This window comes from Colobus angolensis, unplaced genomic scaffold (assembly GCF_000951035.1).
Source record: "Colobus angolensis palliatus isolate OR3802 unplaced genomic scaffold, Cang.pa_1.0 Scaffold302, whole genome shotgun sequence".
NCBI classification, from domain to species: Eukaryota; Metazoa; Chordata; class Mammalia; order Primates; family Cercopithecidae; genus Colobus; species Colobus angolensis.
The window spans coordinates 3,164,913-3,180,899 of NW_012116289.1; the positions used below are offsets into that span (position 1 = coordinate 3,164,913).

General features: G+C 34.9%; 1 protein-coding gene across 2 annotated transcripts in view; it reads right to left on the reverse strand.

Annotated features, from left to right (window-relative positions):
• The window catches only part of ANLN (anillin, actin binding protein), a 70,000-nt gene that overhangs the window by 16,832 nt on the left and 37,181 nt on the right, over window positions 1–15,987 (reverse strand). For both annotated transcript variants that reach the window (XM_011950162.1, XM_011950161.1), the window contains 8 exons: window positions 15,511–15,646; window positions 14,710–14,892; window positions 13,656–13,782; window positions 13,001–13,049; window positions 12,852–12,908; window positions 11,850–11,888; window positions 11,561–11,582; window positions 10,547–10,659 (listed from right to left, as the gene is read on the reverse strand). In XM_011950162.1, coding sequence (XP_011805552.1) covers window positions 10,547–10,659; window positions 11,561–11,582; window positions 11,850–11,888; window positions 12,852–12,908; window positions 13,001–13,049; window positions 13,656–13,782; window positions 14,710–14,892; window positions 15,511–15,646 — 726 coding nt within the window. The remainder of the gene's footprint in view (window positions 1–10,546; window positions 10,660–11,560; window positions 11,583–11,849; window positions 11,889–12,851; window positions 12,909–13,000; window positions 13,050–13,655; window positions 13,783–14,709; window positions 14,893–15,510; window positions 15,647–15,987) is intronic.

Consider the following 15,987-nt stretch of genomic DNA (forward strand, 5'->3'; position numbering starts at 1 on the left):
AAGACCCCACCTCTTAAAAAAGAAAAAAACTGATTAAAGAAAAAGTAACAACAGTGCATTGTGTGGTTTATAACAAAGAAGTAAAATATATTGGGATGGGAAAATGAACTATATTGTTGTGAGGTTCATATTGTAAGGTACGTGAAGTGGTGTAACAGTATTTCAAAGCAGACTTTAATAAGGTAAGGATGCATACATTATTTCCTAGCAACGACTTAACAAAAAAAAAACAAAAAAACAAAAAAAAAAACCCAGGTAATTATAGCTAAAAAATCCAAATGAGGAGATTAAAAAGGATTACCAAAATACTCAATTAATCCAGAAGAAGGCAGGAAAGGAAAAACAAAGCGGCAAAGAACAGATGAAATAAATAGAAAACAAATAACAACATGGTAGAGTAGGAGTTGGCAAACGTTTTCTATAACTTACACAGACTGTATACATGGTGCCATTCAGTCAAGAGAAATGTAAACAAATATAATGATGCACTTTTTGTGAAATACCTTTTGACCTTATATTGAAAATACAGTTTTTATGTGAGTGCAGGATTGCTATAAGAAAGGCATACCTATAGACTCTAATATAGGATTAAAGGAAGGTGAAGGATCTTCAACTGGAAAATTTAATGCCAGCAAAGGATGCTTTGATAATTTTAGAAAGAGGCTTTAGAAATGTCAAGGTGCAACAGGAGAAGCAGCTTCTACCAAATGAGATGGGAGATGAATTCCCAGAAACCATTAAGAAAATCAATGAAGACAAAGGATATCTGCCTGAACAAGTTTGTTTTTTGTTATTGTTTTCCAAAACAAGGTCTCACTCTGTCACTCAGGCTGAAGTGCAGTGGCATGATCATAGGTCAATGCAGTCTTGAACTTCTGAACTTCTGGGCTCAAGCAATTCCCCCATCTCAGCCTTCTGAATAGCTAGGGCTACAGGTGCTTACCGCCACCCCTAGCTAATATTTTTTCATTCTTTGATGAAAAACAACTTTTTTCATCATCTAAGTTGCTCAGACTGATATTGAACTTCTGGCTTTAAGCGATCCTCCCACTGTGGCCTCCCGAAGTGTTGGGATTGTAGGTGTGAACCACAGTGCCCAACCTGAACAAGTTTTTAACTCAGATAAAGTGCCCTATTCTGGGGGAAAAAAGAAAAGAAAAGTAACATATGAAATCTGTAAAGTAGACAATCTCATAGAAGCAGAAACTAGAGAGGTGGCTGCCAGGGACTGGGGAGGAGAATATGAGGAGCTGCAGTTCCATGAGTATAGAATTTCAGTCATGCAAAATGAAAATTCTATAGATCTGCTATATAACCTAATGTTTACAGTTTACAATACTTCATTGTATACCTAAAAATTTCTTCAAAAGATAAATATTATGGATTATTTACCACGATAAAAAAAATTATAAACCTTTGCACATCAAAGCACTTTATCAAGAAAGTGAAAAGACAGTCTATGGAATGGTTTGAAATATTTGCAAATTATGTATCTGATAATATCCAGAATATACAAAGAAAACTCTTACAACTCAGTAACAAAAAGACAACCCAACTAAAACAACTCAAACAAATCAAACTAAAAATTTGGCAAAGGACTTCAATGGACATTTCTTCAAAGATACACATTTTATCTTCCAATAAGCACATGAAAAGACATCTAACATCAACAGTCATTAGAGAAATTCAAATCAAACCTACAATGAGGAACCACTTCACACCCACTAGGATGGTTATAATTTAAAAATAAAACAAACAGAAAATAGACAATGGCAAAGATGTAGGAAAATGGGAACCCACATTACTGGTAGAAATATCAAATAGTGTAGATGCTTTGAAAAAGAGTTTGGTGGTTCCTAAAAATAATTATCATATGATCCCACAATTCTGTTCCTATGTATATGTACAAAAGAACTGAAAACAAATCACGCACACACATGTTCAAAGCAGCTCTATTCACAATAGCCAAAATGCGGAAACAGCCCAAATATCTGTCAATGAATGAACAGATAAATGAAATGCTGTATATACATATAATACAATATTATTCAGCCATAAAAAGAAATGAAGTTCTAATACAAGCTACATCATGGATATACTTCTGAAACATTATTCTAAGGGAAATAAGCCAGACATAAAAAGTTACCTATTGTATGATGATTCCATTTATATGAAATATACAGAATAGATATATCCATAGAAACCAAATGCAGATTGATGGTTGTCAGGGGTTCGGGGGGAGGGAAGATGGGCAAAGACTGCTTAATGAGTAAGACTTTTTACTTTTAGAGACATAAAAATATTTCAAATTAGACAGAGGTATTTTGCACAACACTGTGAATGTACTAAATGCCACTGAATTATTTACCTTAAAATTGTTACTTTGGTCACATGAATTTCATTTCAATACATTATTTTTTGAAAACAATGAACTACTAACATAAACAGCAGCATGAATAAATCTTAAAAACATGTTGAGCAAAAGAAATTAGATTCAAAAGAGTACATTCTTTGATTCCATTTCAATGAAGTTCAAGCCCAAGTATGGTGGCTCACATGTGTAATCCCTGCACTTTGGGAGGCTGAGGCAGGAGGATTGCTTGAGCTCAGGAGTTCAAGACGAGCCTGGGCAACATAGCGAGACTCCCCATCTCTATTTTCTTTATTAAAAGATAAAAAAAAAAATTAAAAACAATAAATGAAGTTCAAGAACAAGCAAAACAAATCTATGATGAAAACAGAGATGAGAAGAATGGTTGCCTGTAGAGGTTGGGATTGACTAGATGGGAGTGATGGAAATGTCCCTTATCTTGACTAGGCAGTGGCATGATCTTGGTTCACTGCAACCTCCGCCTCCCAGGTTCAAGCGATTCTCGCGCCTCAGCCTCCCAGGTTCAAGTGATTCTCATGCCTCAGCCTCTCTTGTAATCCTGGGGTTACAGGTACGCACGACTACACCTGGCTAATTTTTGTATTTTTAATAGAGATGGGGTTTCATCATGTTGACCAGGCAGGTCTTGAACTCCTGACCTCAAGTGATCCAGCCGCCTCGGCCTCTCAAAGTACTGGGATTACAGGTATAAGCCACCATGCCTGGCCAAAAAGAAGTATGTTTAAAGAAAAGGAACCTAAACATGTAAGAAAATATTCTTAGCAACTTAGCAGAGGAGCAACCTGCCATAAGCAACAAATTTTGCAGGGAAAAAGAGAAACCAGTTGAGCCTTCAGTGGTTGAGCATGGGCTGGGGTAGACAGGCAGCTCAAGAAGCAGAAGCAGAGCTAGCTCTCCCTACCCGCCAATTCTCCCCAACAGGAATTTTGCTGAGAAGTGATGGTTGAAGATATGTCTAAAAAGCAGAGAGAAATCTTGTAGACATGTGGTACTTAGATCTCAAAGTTCTGCTCAAAGGTGGGGCCTGAAACCATTCTCAAAGCATTTAAAACAAAACTTGAACCAAATCTATTCATAGCCTAACTTCAGCTCAGTTTCTGATTACATAAGAGAGCAGTCCCTAATCCATACACTGTCTGAAAGACAAAAGAGCAAGGTATTACCTATTTCAGTCTCTACTGTTCTTTTATAATATAATATCTGGCCTACAATTAAAAAATTACAAGACATGTGAAAAAGTAGGAAAACATGGAACTTATCAAGGGAAAAAAATCCTGTCAATAGCAGATCCACAGATTATCTAAATGTTAGAATTAGAAAACAAAAACGTTTATACAACATTAAAATATTTAGAGGAAAAGATGGAGAAAAAATTAGTGAGAAAATGGAGAACTTCAGCAGAGAAATTGAAACCGTAAAAAAAAGATCCAAATGAAAATTTCAGAACTAAAAAAAAGTCTGAATTTAAAAATTCATTGGCTAGGCTTCACAGACTAGATCACATCAGGAAAAAAACAGGTGAACTTGAAGAACTGATAAATAGAAACCATCAAAAATGAAGTACAAAGACAAAAGAATTAAATGAAAACCAAAAAGAATGTCACAGACCTGTAGAAAAATAGTCAATAGTCTACATTAACTGGAGTTTCAGAAAGGAGAGAGCAAGGCAGAAGAAATATCTTTAAGAGACAATGGCTGAGTATTTGCTAAGACTTATAAAACAACTAACTGCAGATCATAAAGCTCAGTGAAACCAAACAGGATAAATACAAAGAAAACTACACGTAGGCACATTAAAATCAAACCATTAAAAACGCAAAATAAAAAAGCAGAAAGGAATGATGGCTGGCTGACTTCTTATTAGAAACAATTAAAGCCATAAACAATAAATTAACATCTTTAAAGAAGTGAAAAGATAAAAACCTGTCAACTTAGCAGTCCCAGTGACAATATCCTTCAGAAATTAAGGCAATATAAAAACATTTCTGGACAAACAAAACCTAGAGATTTCATTTCCAGCAGACCTATATTACAAAAAATAATAAAGACAGTTCTTTCTTCTTGACAGGACAACAATCTCAGATGGAATTCTGAAAGTACAAGAAGGAAGAACACCAGAAATGGTAAATATAAGGGCCAATTTATAAAATTATATCTTAAAATTTCTTTTAAAAATTGATTCAAGAGGCTGGGCACAGTGGCTCACACCTGTAACCCCAGCACTTTGGGAGGCAAGGCAGGTGGATGGCTTGAGCCCAGGACTTCACGGCCAGCCTGGAAAACATAGGAAGACCCCACCTCTTAAAAAAGAAAAAAACTGATTAAAGAAAAAGTAACAACAGTGCATTGTGTGGTTTATAACAAAGAAGTAAAATATATTGGGATGGGAAAATGAACTATATTGTTGTGAGGTTCATATTGTAAGGTACGTGAAGTGGTGTAACAGTATTTCAAAGCAGACTTTAATAAGGTAAGGATGCATACATTATTTCCTAGCAACGACTTAACAAAAAAAAAACAAAAAAACAAAAAAAAAAACCCAGGTAATTATAGCTAAAAAATCCAAATGAGGAGATTAAAAAGGATTACCAAAATACTCAATTAATCCAGAAGAAGGCAGGAAAGGAAAAACAAAGCGGCAAAGAACAGATGAAATAAATAGAAAACAAATAACAACATGGTAGAGTAGGAGTTGGCAAACGTTTTCTATAACTTACACAGACTGTATACATGGTGCCATTCAGTCAAGAGAAATGTAAACAAATATAATGATGCACTTTTTGTGAAATACCTTTTGACCTTATATTGAAAATACAGTTTTTATGTGAGTGCAGGATTGCTATAAGAAAGGCATACCTATAGACTCTAATATAGGATTAAAGGAAGGTGAAGGATCTTCAACTGGAAAATTTAATGCCAGCAAAGGATGCTTTGATAATTTTAGAAAGAGGCTTTAGAAATGTCAAGGTGCAACAGGAGAAGCAGCTTCTACCAAATGAGATGGGAGATGAATTCCCAGAAACCATTAAGAAAATCAATGAAGACAAAGGATATCTGCCTGAACAAGTTTGTTTTTTGTTATTGTTTTCCAAAACAAGGTCTCACTCTGTCACTCAGGCTGAAGTGCAGTGGCATGATCATAGGTCAATGCAGTCTTGAACTTCTGAACTTCTGGGCTCAAGCAATTCCCCCATCTCAGCCTTCTGAATAGCTAGGGCTACAGGTGCTTACCGCCACCCCTAGCTAATATTTTTTCATTCTTTGATGAAAAACAACTTTTTTCATCATCTAAGTTGCTCAGACTGATATTGAACTTCTGGCTTTAAGCGATCCTCCCACTGTGGCCTCCCGAAGTGTTGGGATTGTAGGTGTGAACCACAGTGCCCAACCTGAACAAGTTTTTAACTCAGATAAAGTGCCCTATTCTGGGGGAAAAAAGAAAAGAAAAGTCACAAGGGACAATTATTAGCAAGGAAATAAAGTGAGAACCAGAATTTAAGGGAGAAGGGGTAGGCTAACTCCTGTTTTGTGTAAATGTAAATGGGTTTATGATCAGAACTGCCCTTATCTATAAAGCTGCTAACACCCAAGTCTTGAAGGGAAAAGATAAACACCAACTGCTAGTCTTTTGGTTATACAAGGCCTGGATTGGTTCCATCAATGATTTGTCCCTGAAATCAAGAATAAAATGGTAACATACATATACATATGATTGATTGATTGATTGATAGATATCTAAAGTAATGTTGACTTCTCAGTCAAGATAGGAAGATTGAAGTGGCTGTCATTACTATTACCCAGGGAAAAAGAATGCCATCCCAACTGGATTAACCTTAGTTAAGTCTAAATTTGAGTTTTTACTATAATTAGTTTCCAACGATTTGATCCTCTAACATAGCAAAGATAACTTAAAGGGGGAAATTCTAAGACAAAAAGTATACATTTTAATAGACAAGTTTCATGAGACGAATCTCCAACTGCCCAAATTTGAAACCGATCCACAATGTAGAACCAAAACATCATATGCTTCACAATCCTATTTTGTAAAAATTCCCTTTTCGCTTTTCCTTACAGTGAGTTTTAAGTTCCTTAGGCTCTTTCCTCTCAATGTTATTTAACGGAATTCCATTGTTTAGCACAGAGCATGCTACTGATAACAAAAATCAGAACGATGAGAAGAAAATGTGCCCTCTTACTCTACAGCTGAGGAAAAGTAGACAATATTTTTGGTTAGAAGCTTGTCCTGATAAAGAAGTAAATTGAAAATATTCACAAAACCATCAACTACCCCTCCCCCTAGTTGAGTGTGGAGGGAGACTTGTGTGAAAATGTATGATCCTATTCTGTTTTGTGTTTAACAAAGGAGTCTTTTAAGACATCCATACTTCAAAGATTATGTTAAGAGCTGTAAAACATAACCTACAACCAGGGAGACTGTAATGTGTTATATGCTGGGATATTTTTGAGGGTGAAAGGGGCACCATTAATAATTACACAAGGCCAACAGGCATAAACTGGATAGTTTAGGACATACTAGAATGCCTAACCATTTTCTTTAATCCCAAAATTCTATAATCCTAATTGGTTGTTTTACTTCAAAATTGTTTGCTCTAATAATATTCAAATTGACATTTCTATTTCCTAAAAGGTATAAATATCTATGAGGTTCCTTTAAGTCAGAAGAGGAACTGTGGGACATCCTTCTCCCTTTATCTATAATAGGATAATAAAACTATGACTGTTTTGGATTCCCTATTCAAAGAAAGGGTTTGAAAGTATGACTCACTGAGATTTGTAATTTAAATTCCAGGATGCCAGGCTTTAAATCAGATCTGAATAGCCTCAAATAAGATGGAAATCCACTGACAGTGGTGTCCTAAATCTGTAGAGCAAACCATCTGGATTAACCTCAACAGAAATTCCACTCTGAAAGGACTTCACAGATAACCCCTGTGATTGTTGTATTACTGGTCAAGGCACCAGTAAAATAAACCAAGACTGCCATGTACTGACAGTATCTGATAAGACAGGAAAGACATGTATACTCTTTCAGAGTCTAGAAGGTCTTACATTTTTCCCACCAACTTCAAGACCATTTAAACTTAACTATTTTAAATATTCTTCTACATCAAATCTAGGCAATTGGAACAAATATTTGCTTCCCCTCCTCACTCAGAAAAGCACAAAATTTGTTTCAGATTTTACTTCTAAATCGTACTGTATCTGACTGAGAAAGAGTCTTAAGAGTAAAAAACACAACAAATTAAATTGAGTGGTTTGATTTTGTATTCGATCATGTGGTTGGCTATTTAAGTTATAAATTCAAAGAAGTTAAGTGAATGGGAATATAATTTTAATTTGTAAATGTGACATTTTGATTTAAAATGGCAGCCAAAAAAGTTTTTAAAAGAACAGTCTATATTTAAGATATGTCATTGAAATCTCTTTCATTTTACAGATTAATGAAAACTTTTACATATGTAGAAACTGGCTATGTGACAATACTGAGTAAAAAAATACAGTTCATAAAATCCCAATTCTTATGGTTATCTAATTTGCAAATCCTATTTTAAGAATTTAAAATAAAAAATACCATCCAGCATTTTGTTAACTAGTATCTCTTTAACCCAGACAATGTTTGCAACTGACCTTTACAAGAATATTAAACATTTTTAGCTGGGTGCAGTGGCTCAATCCTGTAATCCCAGCACTTTGCGAGACTAGGCAGGCAGATTGCCTGAGGCTGGGAGTTCGAGACTAGCGTGAGTAACATGGCGAAACCCCGTCTCTACTAAAAATACAAAAATTATCTGGGCATGGTGGTGCACGCCTGTAATCCCAGCTACTCAGGAGGCTGAGGCATGAGTATTGCTTAAACCCGGGAGACGGAGGCTGTAGTGAGCTGAGATCGCACCACTGCACTCCGGCTTGGGTGACCGAGTGAGACTCTGTCACAAAACAAACAAAAAAAAACTTTAAAAAGTTTTTCAAAATATATTATTATATTCAGTATAATTTTAGTCTTAAATGTATTATAATTTCAAAATTAACAAGCAAAGGGTCATCTATATAGCAAAATATCTATTAGCCAATTAAGACCATACAATTTTTCCACTTTTGGCCAGGCACAGTGTTCACGTCCGTAATCTCAGCACTTTGGGGGGCCAAGGCGGGCTGATCATTTGAGGTCAGGAGTTCAAGACCAGCCTGGCCAATATGGTGAAACGCTGCCTCTACTAAAAATGCAAAAATTAGCCAGGTGTGGTGGCGGGCACCTGTAATCCCAGCTACCTGGAAGGCTGAGGCAGGAGAATCACTTGAACCCAGGAGGCGAAGGTTGCAGTGAGCCGAGATCAAGCCAATGCACTCCAGCCTGGGTGACAGAGCAAAACTGTCTCAAAAAAAAAAAAAAATTCTGCTTTTATTTAAAACATCACCAATAGCTCTTCCAGTATACAGGAGGTCAAAAATATTGAATAATCTTTAGTTTTACATATAGTTAATAATTTGGTATTCTAACTATACCTAGAAAAATCAATATTGAAGTGAATACAGGATTTTAATGAACTATAAGAGAGAAGAATATGGAAAAAGACCAAAACACCAAACATGCATTGAAAAAATAGAAAACTTTCAAAGAAGGCTTTAAAGTATTATGAGAGTGGAGAAAAAGACGCCCATCTATAGGAGTCTCATGATAGAACAATGTACATAATGGCCTTAATTAGAGTAAACAAAAAGATAGTTAGTAAAACAAATATATGTAGATCAAAAATTAAGGATTGATTTTTAAGCTCATTAGTTTCAAGCAAAGAAAATAATGGCAACCTTTTCCTGGAACAAATAGCCCAGTAGCTCTCGCTCTCTTACATCATAATTTATCTAAAACAAACAAAATAAAAGACAGAGAGAAAAAGACCCAGGATCACTCAACTGGTTAAAGTAGCTGAATTACTAAATAAAAAGTTACAAAAAATTTTAAAATTAACTTGTTAAAATACATTTATGCATTAATAGTAATCAAAACTTCAAATACAGTCTGCTTTTTGTCCATCAACTAAAAGAAAGCATTTCATAGCATTTTAGATTGTTTCAGGCTAACTTAATATTCTGTACTGGAAAACAAGACCCTAGAGAAATGAGGTGACTTTGCTCAATGTAGAAGAGTAAATCACTAAGGGTAAATACTAGAAATCGGGGCTCCTAGTTTTTATATTTCTTCAACCCTATATTCTCACTACAGAAATCTCATTTGATAATATAAATTATCACTGTATCATATAGAAGTCAACCTAAGAAATAAAATTTGCCTCTAGCTAGTCTCACTCCTTAAAATAGTCCTGATGAAAAAGGACTCAATAGTGATATTAACACAGATCTGATTTTTGAAGCTTCTAATATGAAAGGGAAGTATGAGAAGGAAATCTCTTAGATTCATAAGTACTTTTCTAAGAGGTTAATCTACCTTTCACTATCTTGTCAAAACTAAATTCATAAAATATTGCTCATTTCTAAATATAGGTTCAAATAGGCTGGCCGGGCAATGTGGCTCACACCTATAATCCCAGAACTTTGGGAGGCCAAGGCAGACAGATGGCCAGAGCCCAGGAGTTCGAGACCAGCCTAGCCAACATGATGAAACCACATCCCTACAAAAAAATACAAAAAAATTAGCCGGGCATGGTATCACGCGCCTGTAGTCCCAGCTACTTGGAAGGCTAAGGTGGGAGCCCATGAGGCTGAGGCTGCAGTCAGCAATGATCAGGCCACTGCACTCCAACCTGGGTGACAGAGTGAGACTTTGTCTCAAAAAAAAAAAAAACCCACAGAAATGGAAATAGGCAAGATATTATGTTTTAAAATTATAAACTTAACATCTAAATGCAGGAAGTAATACTTCTTAGTCAGAAGTGACACTTAGAATAAACAAGCATTCACTGAAGTTCTAACTATTAAAATGGAGACAGACTTCCAATACCAAAAGAAAAAAAAACATTTAGGTACACTCATACCTAGCAAAAATGTACAATTCTAAGAACATACATTTTCAGTCAAAGATTTCAAATACCTAAAAGCATTGTGGCACTTCCATTGACCTAATTTTTCTAAGATTAAAAAAAAAATACCACACCCTTACAAATAAAGTTGGATTACCTTGTCCAGAACAAACTTAGTATTTCCCACTGAAGACAATGATAATGTGTAAGATCCGACAAGCGCGAAGTTGCTGGTTCGCACAGCATTGAGACCTCCTGGACTGGCCATGACTGTGAAGAACGAGGAAATTAAGTTTACTTCAGAATGACTTTTGTTAAGTATAAGTAACAATTCCTCACCCCACCCTGGTAGAAGAAAATTAAGCTGCCACAGAGAAAAAAAAAAAAAACTGCGTCATTTTCCTTCATCTTTAAATATGGGGGAAAAAATCAACTTATTTCCTAATGAACGAAAACTATTAATTTAAGGGAGGTACAAGCACTCCTTAATAATTGGGATGGGTGTGTTTTTAAAGACATAGACCTAAAAATGTATGCATAAAAAGTAACTTCCCGACAAAAACCTTGGAAAAGACTTCAGTGCTAGTTACAATGCAGGGTGACAAAATCAGCAGCAGAAACTATCTCTGCACAGGTCTCTTAGTAACTCTCTTGTGCCACAGAGAAGAAAGACCAATAGCCTAAAGGAAGCGAGTGAAACCAGCTTCATCCTAATTCCTTTTGGAAAAAGGTAGGCCTAAAGTCATTCTAAAGAAGGCCTTTCCTGGCTTGGTGGCATTCTAGTTCCCAGTGAACTAGAAAGATGCATTTCTGACATGATACAATGCCAGTTATGATCAGTAAAGCCCAAAGAAGTAAAATCTGCAGTATGAATAGCACAAAACAAATCTCTACAACAATAGGAGCTGAGGTAAAGAGTAATGCTACCTGCTGCTAGAGCTGAATAACACGATGACTGGTGCCTCTATGGTGGTACCTAACAAAGGTGCAACCAAACTGCATGCTACTCTGGCCAGTAATCTTGTAACTAAGAAACCCACATAGAAAATATTATTCCAAAGGAGATCAAGGTAAACATTCATAAATCAACATGGCCTATACGTATGTAAATATGCAAGTGCTTAATTCCTTACCTTATTCTAAAGTTTCAAATAGTTCAAGATACACTCACCTGAAGAAGCAATGTTGCTTTTCTAAAAAAAACAGGTGTGAAGAAGAAACATAAGTTACTTCCCTTATTTGATACCAAGATTTAAATATGAATCACTCATCTCTTTTAATACAAGAACTACATTTCAGAAAACACTTTTCCTACATAAGTTACAGGGATTTCCTCCCATTAGCACATGTTAAAATTTTCCACAGTGCTCAAGGTTCAGAAATGATTAACCAATTTAAAATTGTTATGTGTAAGATGAAGATTTCTCAAGGGAGCTCAATTTCGCAAAAATTCTACTTACTGTGGTTATAGATGTGAGGAGTCGCTTTGGAGTAATAGCCTAAAAGAAAAGATAGCTTACTATATATATTTCTTATCAAACATTATGTCTCAGAATGTAAAACTATCCAACCTTGAGAAATTCCTACATAGAAAATAATTAATTCTTGGCCGGGTGCAGTGGCTCACGCCTGTAATCCCAACATTTTGGGAGGCAGAGGCGGGCAGATCATGAGGTCAAGAGACTGAGACCACCCTGGCTAACATAGTGAAACCCCCTCTCTGCTAAAAATGTGACAAATTAGCTGGGTGTGGTGGCATGCACCTGTAGTTCCAGCAACGTGGGAGGCTGAGGCAGGAGAATCGCTTGAACCCAGGAGACAGAGGTTGCAGTGAGCCGAGATCGTGTCACTGCACTCTAGCCTGGGCAACAGAGCAAGACTCCATCTCAAAAAAAAAAAAAAAAAGAATTAATTCTTAAATATGAATATATTATACTTGAGTCCTTGAGTAATTAATTCTTAAATATGAATACATTACACTTGAGTACCTGATTAAGATTTTCTTATACTGTCAGTCCTTTTTTGTTAGAGCTAAAGAAAAAAGTTTTAAAATGATGACATAAGAAAAGAAGAAAAGAACACAGTCTGGGAAGGCTGGAAAGCAACCTTATGCCTGTAAAGTGACGGCATAATTCCTAAGTACTAGTTTAGAGAACACAGAGAGAAGAGAGCTCAGGGCAAAGTCTTGAGAAAAGTTTTAAGCAGTTATAAAAGTTGCCAAGTAAATGTAGAGAAAATAGAATTATCTAGGCCAAGTGTATCAGGAACTCATACTGAGAATCATGATCACTCACAGTTTATTTTCAGTATTCATACCTATTTAACATAGTAATTACAAATTGGAACGTGAAACTGATCCAAAAACTTCATAATCATTAAAAGTTGTACATAAATTAAAACTGGTACGATGACATCTACTACTTCTGATGAAAATATTTTTACTGGGTTTCTTTAATTCTCACCTTGGACTTGGACGTTTTTTTCTTCTTATCAAGGCCTGAGGGATCTTTCTTTTGTACCTACACACAAACCCAAAACATAATTAATTTGTAATCTGATACTGTTAAGAAAACTATACTCTTCATTATTTTAGAAGGCTTTATCAGCTTACCAAGCTGTAAACTTCAATATTTATTTCAAAGTCATTGGATACATCTTGCCTGGAAAAATAAAGCATTAAATAAAACCTTGAGAGAAAACCTAAATCACACCATTAAAAATGATGCTACAAATACTGTTACAAGACTCTGAGAGTAAAGGTATCTACTATGTCTATGTCTTTAAAGACAGTAAAAATTGTTAAGAAGTCTATTTTTTTCCTATAATGCAAGTCCAAAATATTTTCCTCAGTATTTTACAACTCACAATCTTCAATAATAATAGTAATTATTTTTCAAACTGCACTTTGACTCTTATTTAAAAATAAATGTTTCACTAAATATAAATGTATTTTCATTAAGACTGAATATTAAGTACATTATGAGATTTAAGGCATATGTTAAAAATCTATGGTCCAGGTTTAATATATTTATCATTTCAAAATATGCAATACCTACAGTCACATGGAAAAAAGATGCTACTCAACAAAAGAAAAGATAGCCACATATGAGTTAAAGCAACAAATTTAAAGATGGGTTATCTGTCAATATAAAAAGAATGTGCATAATGCATTTCAAAGATTACAAACGCTACCTGAATGCTTTAGACTATATCAACTCTACAAAAAGAAAAATGCGTTTGAATCATCAAAAGCCTGATTTACTTACAGAGTAAATGTAGTAGTGAATGTCAGAGCATCACCGTTAAGAGAGTTTGAAGTACTTGCTAATGGTGTGGCTACCATATTTTCAGCTCCTGCTTTTAGTATAATTAAGTAATAGTAATTTGCTGCATCTGCAAGAAGTAATCACATTACACAATAAGCACAAGCAAAATCAGATTTAGCTAATCAGCATTCTGGAATACTAAAGAAATAAAGGAATACTGAACTGATTTATATATAATTTATTTTTAAAATTACTAAAATCAACTTTCCAGACACAGAAAGCTAAATAAGACTTAAGTAGGCAGTATAATCCTGAAATAAGCATCATCAAGGTCTCTCCCTATTATATAAATTGAAATAATTTCACTCCACATTCCTCAATTTCTGCTGAATTTGAATTTTACCTAATGACCCTTAATTCTTAACTAATAGTATATATCTCAAAAGGGCAAATTATGGTTTGTTATTTCAAAACTGAGATTAAAATACTATATTTCTATAAAAGTTACTCAGAGATAAATTATAATAAAAATATAAACTATTTCTTCACTATTTGTCATTAATAACCACGTACCTCAAGATGCATACTAAATTACCAATAAATTTCTGGCCACATCCCATTAAAATCAGATAACAGCAAGAATTAGAACCTAAGTTACCTTATTCCTACAAAAATGCTCAAACCTTTCTCTCTATTTACTTTCCCTATGCCTGAAATGTACTTCTCACCTGTGTCTAGCCCTCCTTCCCTTCAAAAAGAATGTTCCACACAAATAAAATTTTAAAAAGAACTATAAAAACCATATCCAACATTTAATAAAACTTTATATTCAAACTTTCAGTAAGAGCAATGCCCATTATTGTGTAGATTGGTATTCCCATATATGTCTGAAGCTTTCCCTTATTTATTTTTATTAAATCTTGATAAAAGGACCTAAAGGCCAAAGATACAAACTTTGCATTGTTATGCATGATTTACTTGTTTCTATCCTGTACAATTCAATCTAGGTGAGGTTCATAATTTAATACACAATCTAGAAAAATCACCACCATACCTGGTTTCTGAATCGTACTGCAGACAAAATCTGCTTTTAGAGGCAAGCGGATTTCTGACAAAGTAACTGATCCTTTGGATGGCATAAATTCACTTTGAGATACAGGACTAGCCTTATTCTTCCTCTGAGGTCCTTCGTTCTTCAATTTATTCAATTCGTCAATCAAAAGTGTTCTCTTCTCAGCTATGTGAAACACGCAATATTACAAATATTAAAATTGTAACTGTTTCTAATGAGAGCAAATTCAAAAAAGTGTACTGATGTGGAAACTGTACATAACACATAAAGACGGAATCAGTAACACCATCTTTATAAAACAGATGATAGGTGGATGGGGAAAACCTTGATTGCTCATCTATTTACCAAGTCCTTATGATTTCATAAATCAACTTTCAGCTAGTGTGGTCCAACCCAACATGCCCCATCATCACCACATATATGCACACAGCAAAATTCACAGTTGTTTTAGCTATTTATTGATAACGGAAGGGAGGGGGAGACAGAGAGAAAGAGAATGTATGTGTACATGTGTATATATATTCATTCATTCATCCATTCATTCATTCAATCTGCACAACTGCATTTCTTCAAATGCATTTCAGTTGCTTTTACCTTTCATGCAAACTACAATCTGTTTTACATAGAGTTCTTAAACCTTATAAAAACAAGAACAAAAAATAGATCCACTGGAACAGAAGACTAGGAAAAGCCCTTTCTCTAAACTTAAAGATTTCTAAATATCAAAATGAGTTTTCCCTGGTTAGAAATTTGTTGGAGTTCTTTCAGGTACATCACACATACTTGCAATTAGAAGAAGTCTTTCTGCTTCAGCTTCTTCCAGGGATCCTTTTCCATGCTCTTCATCAACACAGCAGTTAAGAGCCTGGCTAGCTTGATAGATCACTGTCTGTTGCATATTTATTTCGTTATTGAGTTCCTAGGAAAACCAATGAGAGGAGAAAAAATATACATATTTTAAACCATCATTTTCACTTTAAACTTTAATTCTAACTAACTTGATTGCATAGTTTCTAGAATTTCCAGACGATAAAGTCAAAATGTTAGTTTCACTGCTCAAGTTTCTAGACTATGCACCAAAAACATTTAGCATGTTATAATAATTAAGTTATAAATATTATTCCTTATGAAAAAACTTCCAATTCATATTTATTAAAGTTAACATTGCTGGGCGCGGTGGCTCAAGCCTGTAATCCCAGCACTTTGGGAGGCCGAGACGGGCGGATCACGAGGTCAGGAGATCGAGACCATCCTGGCTAA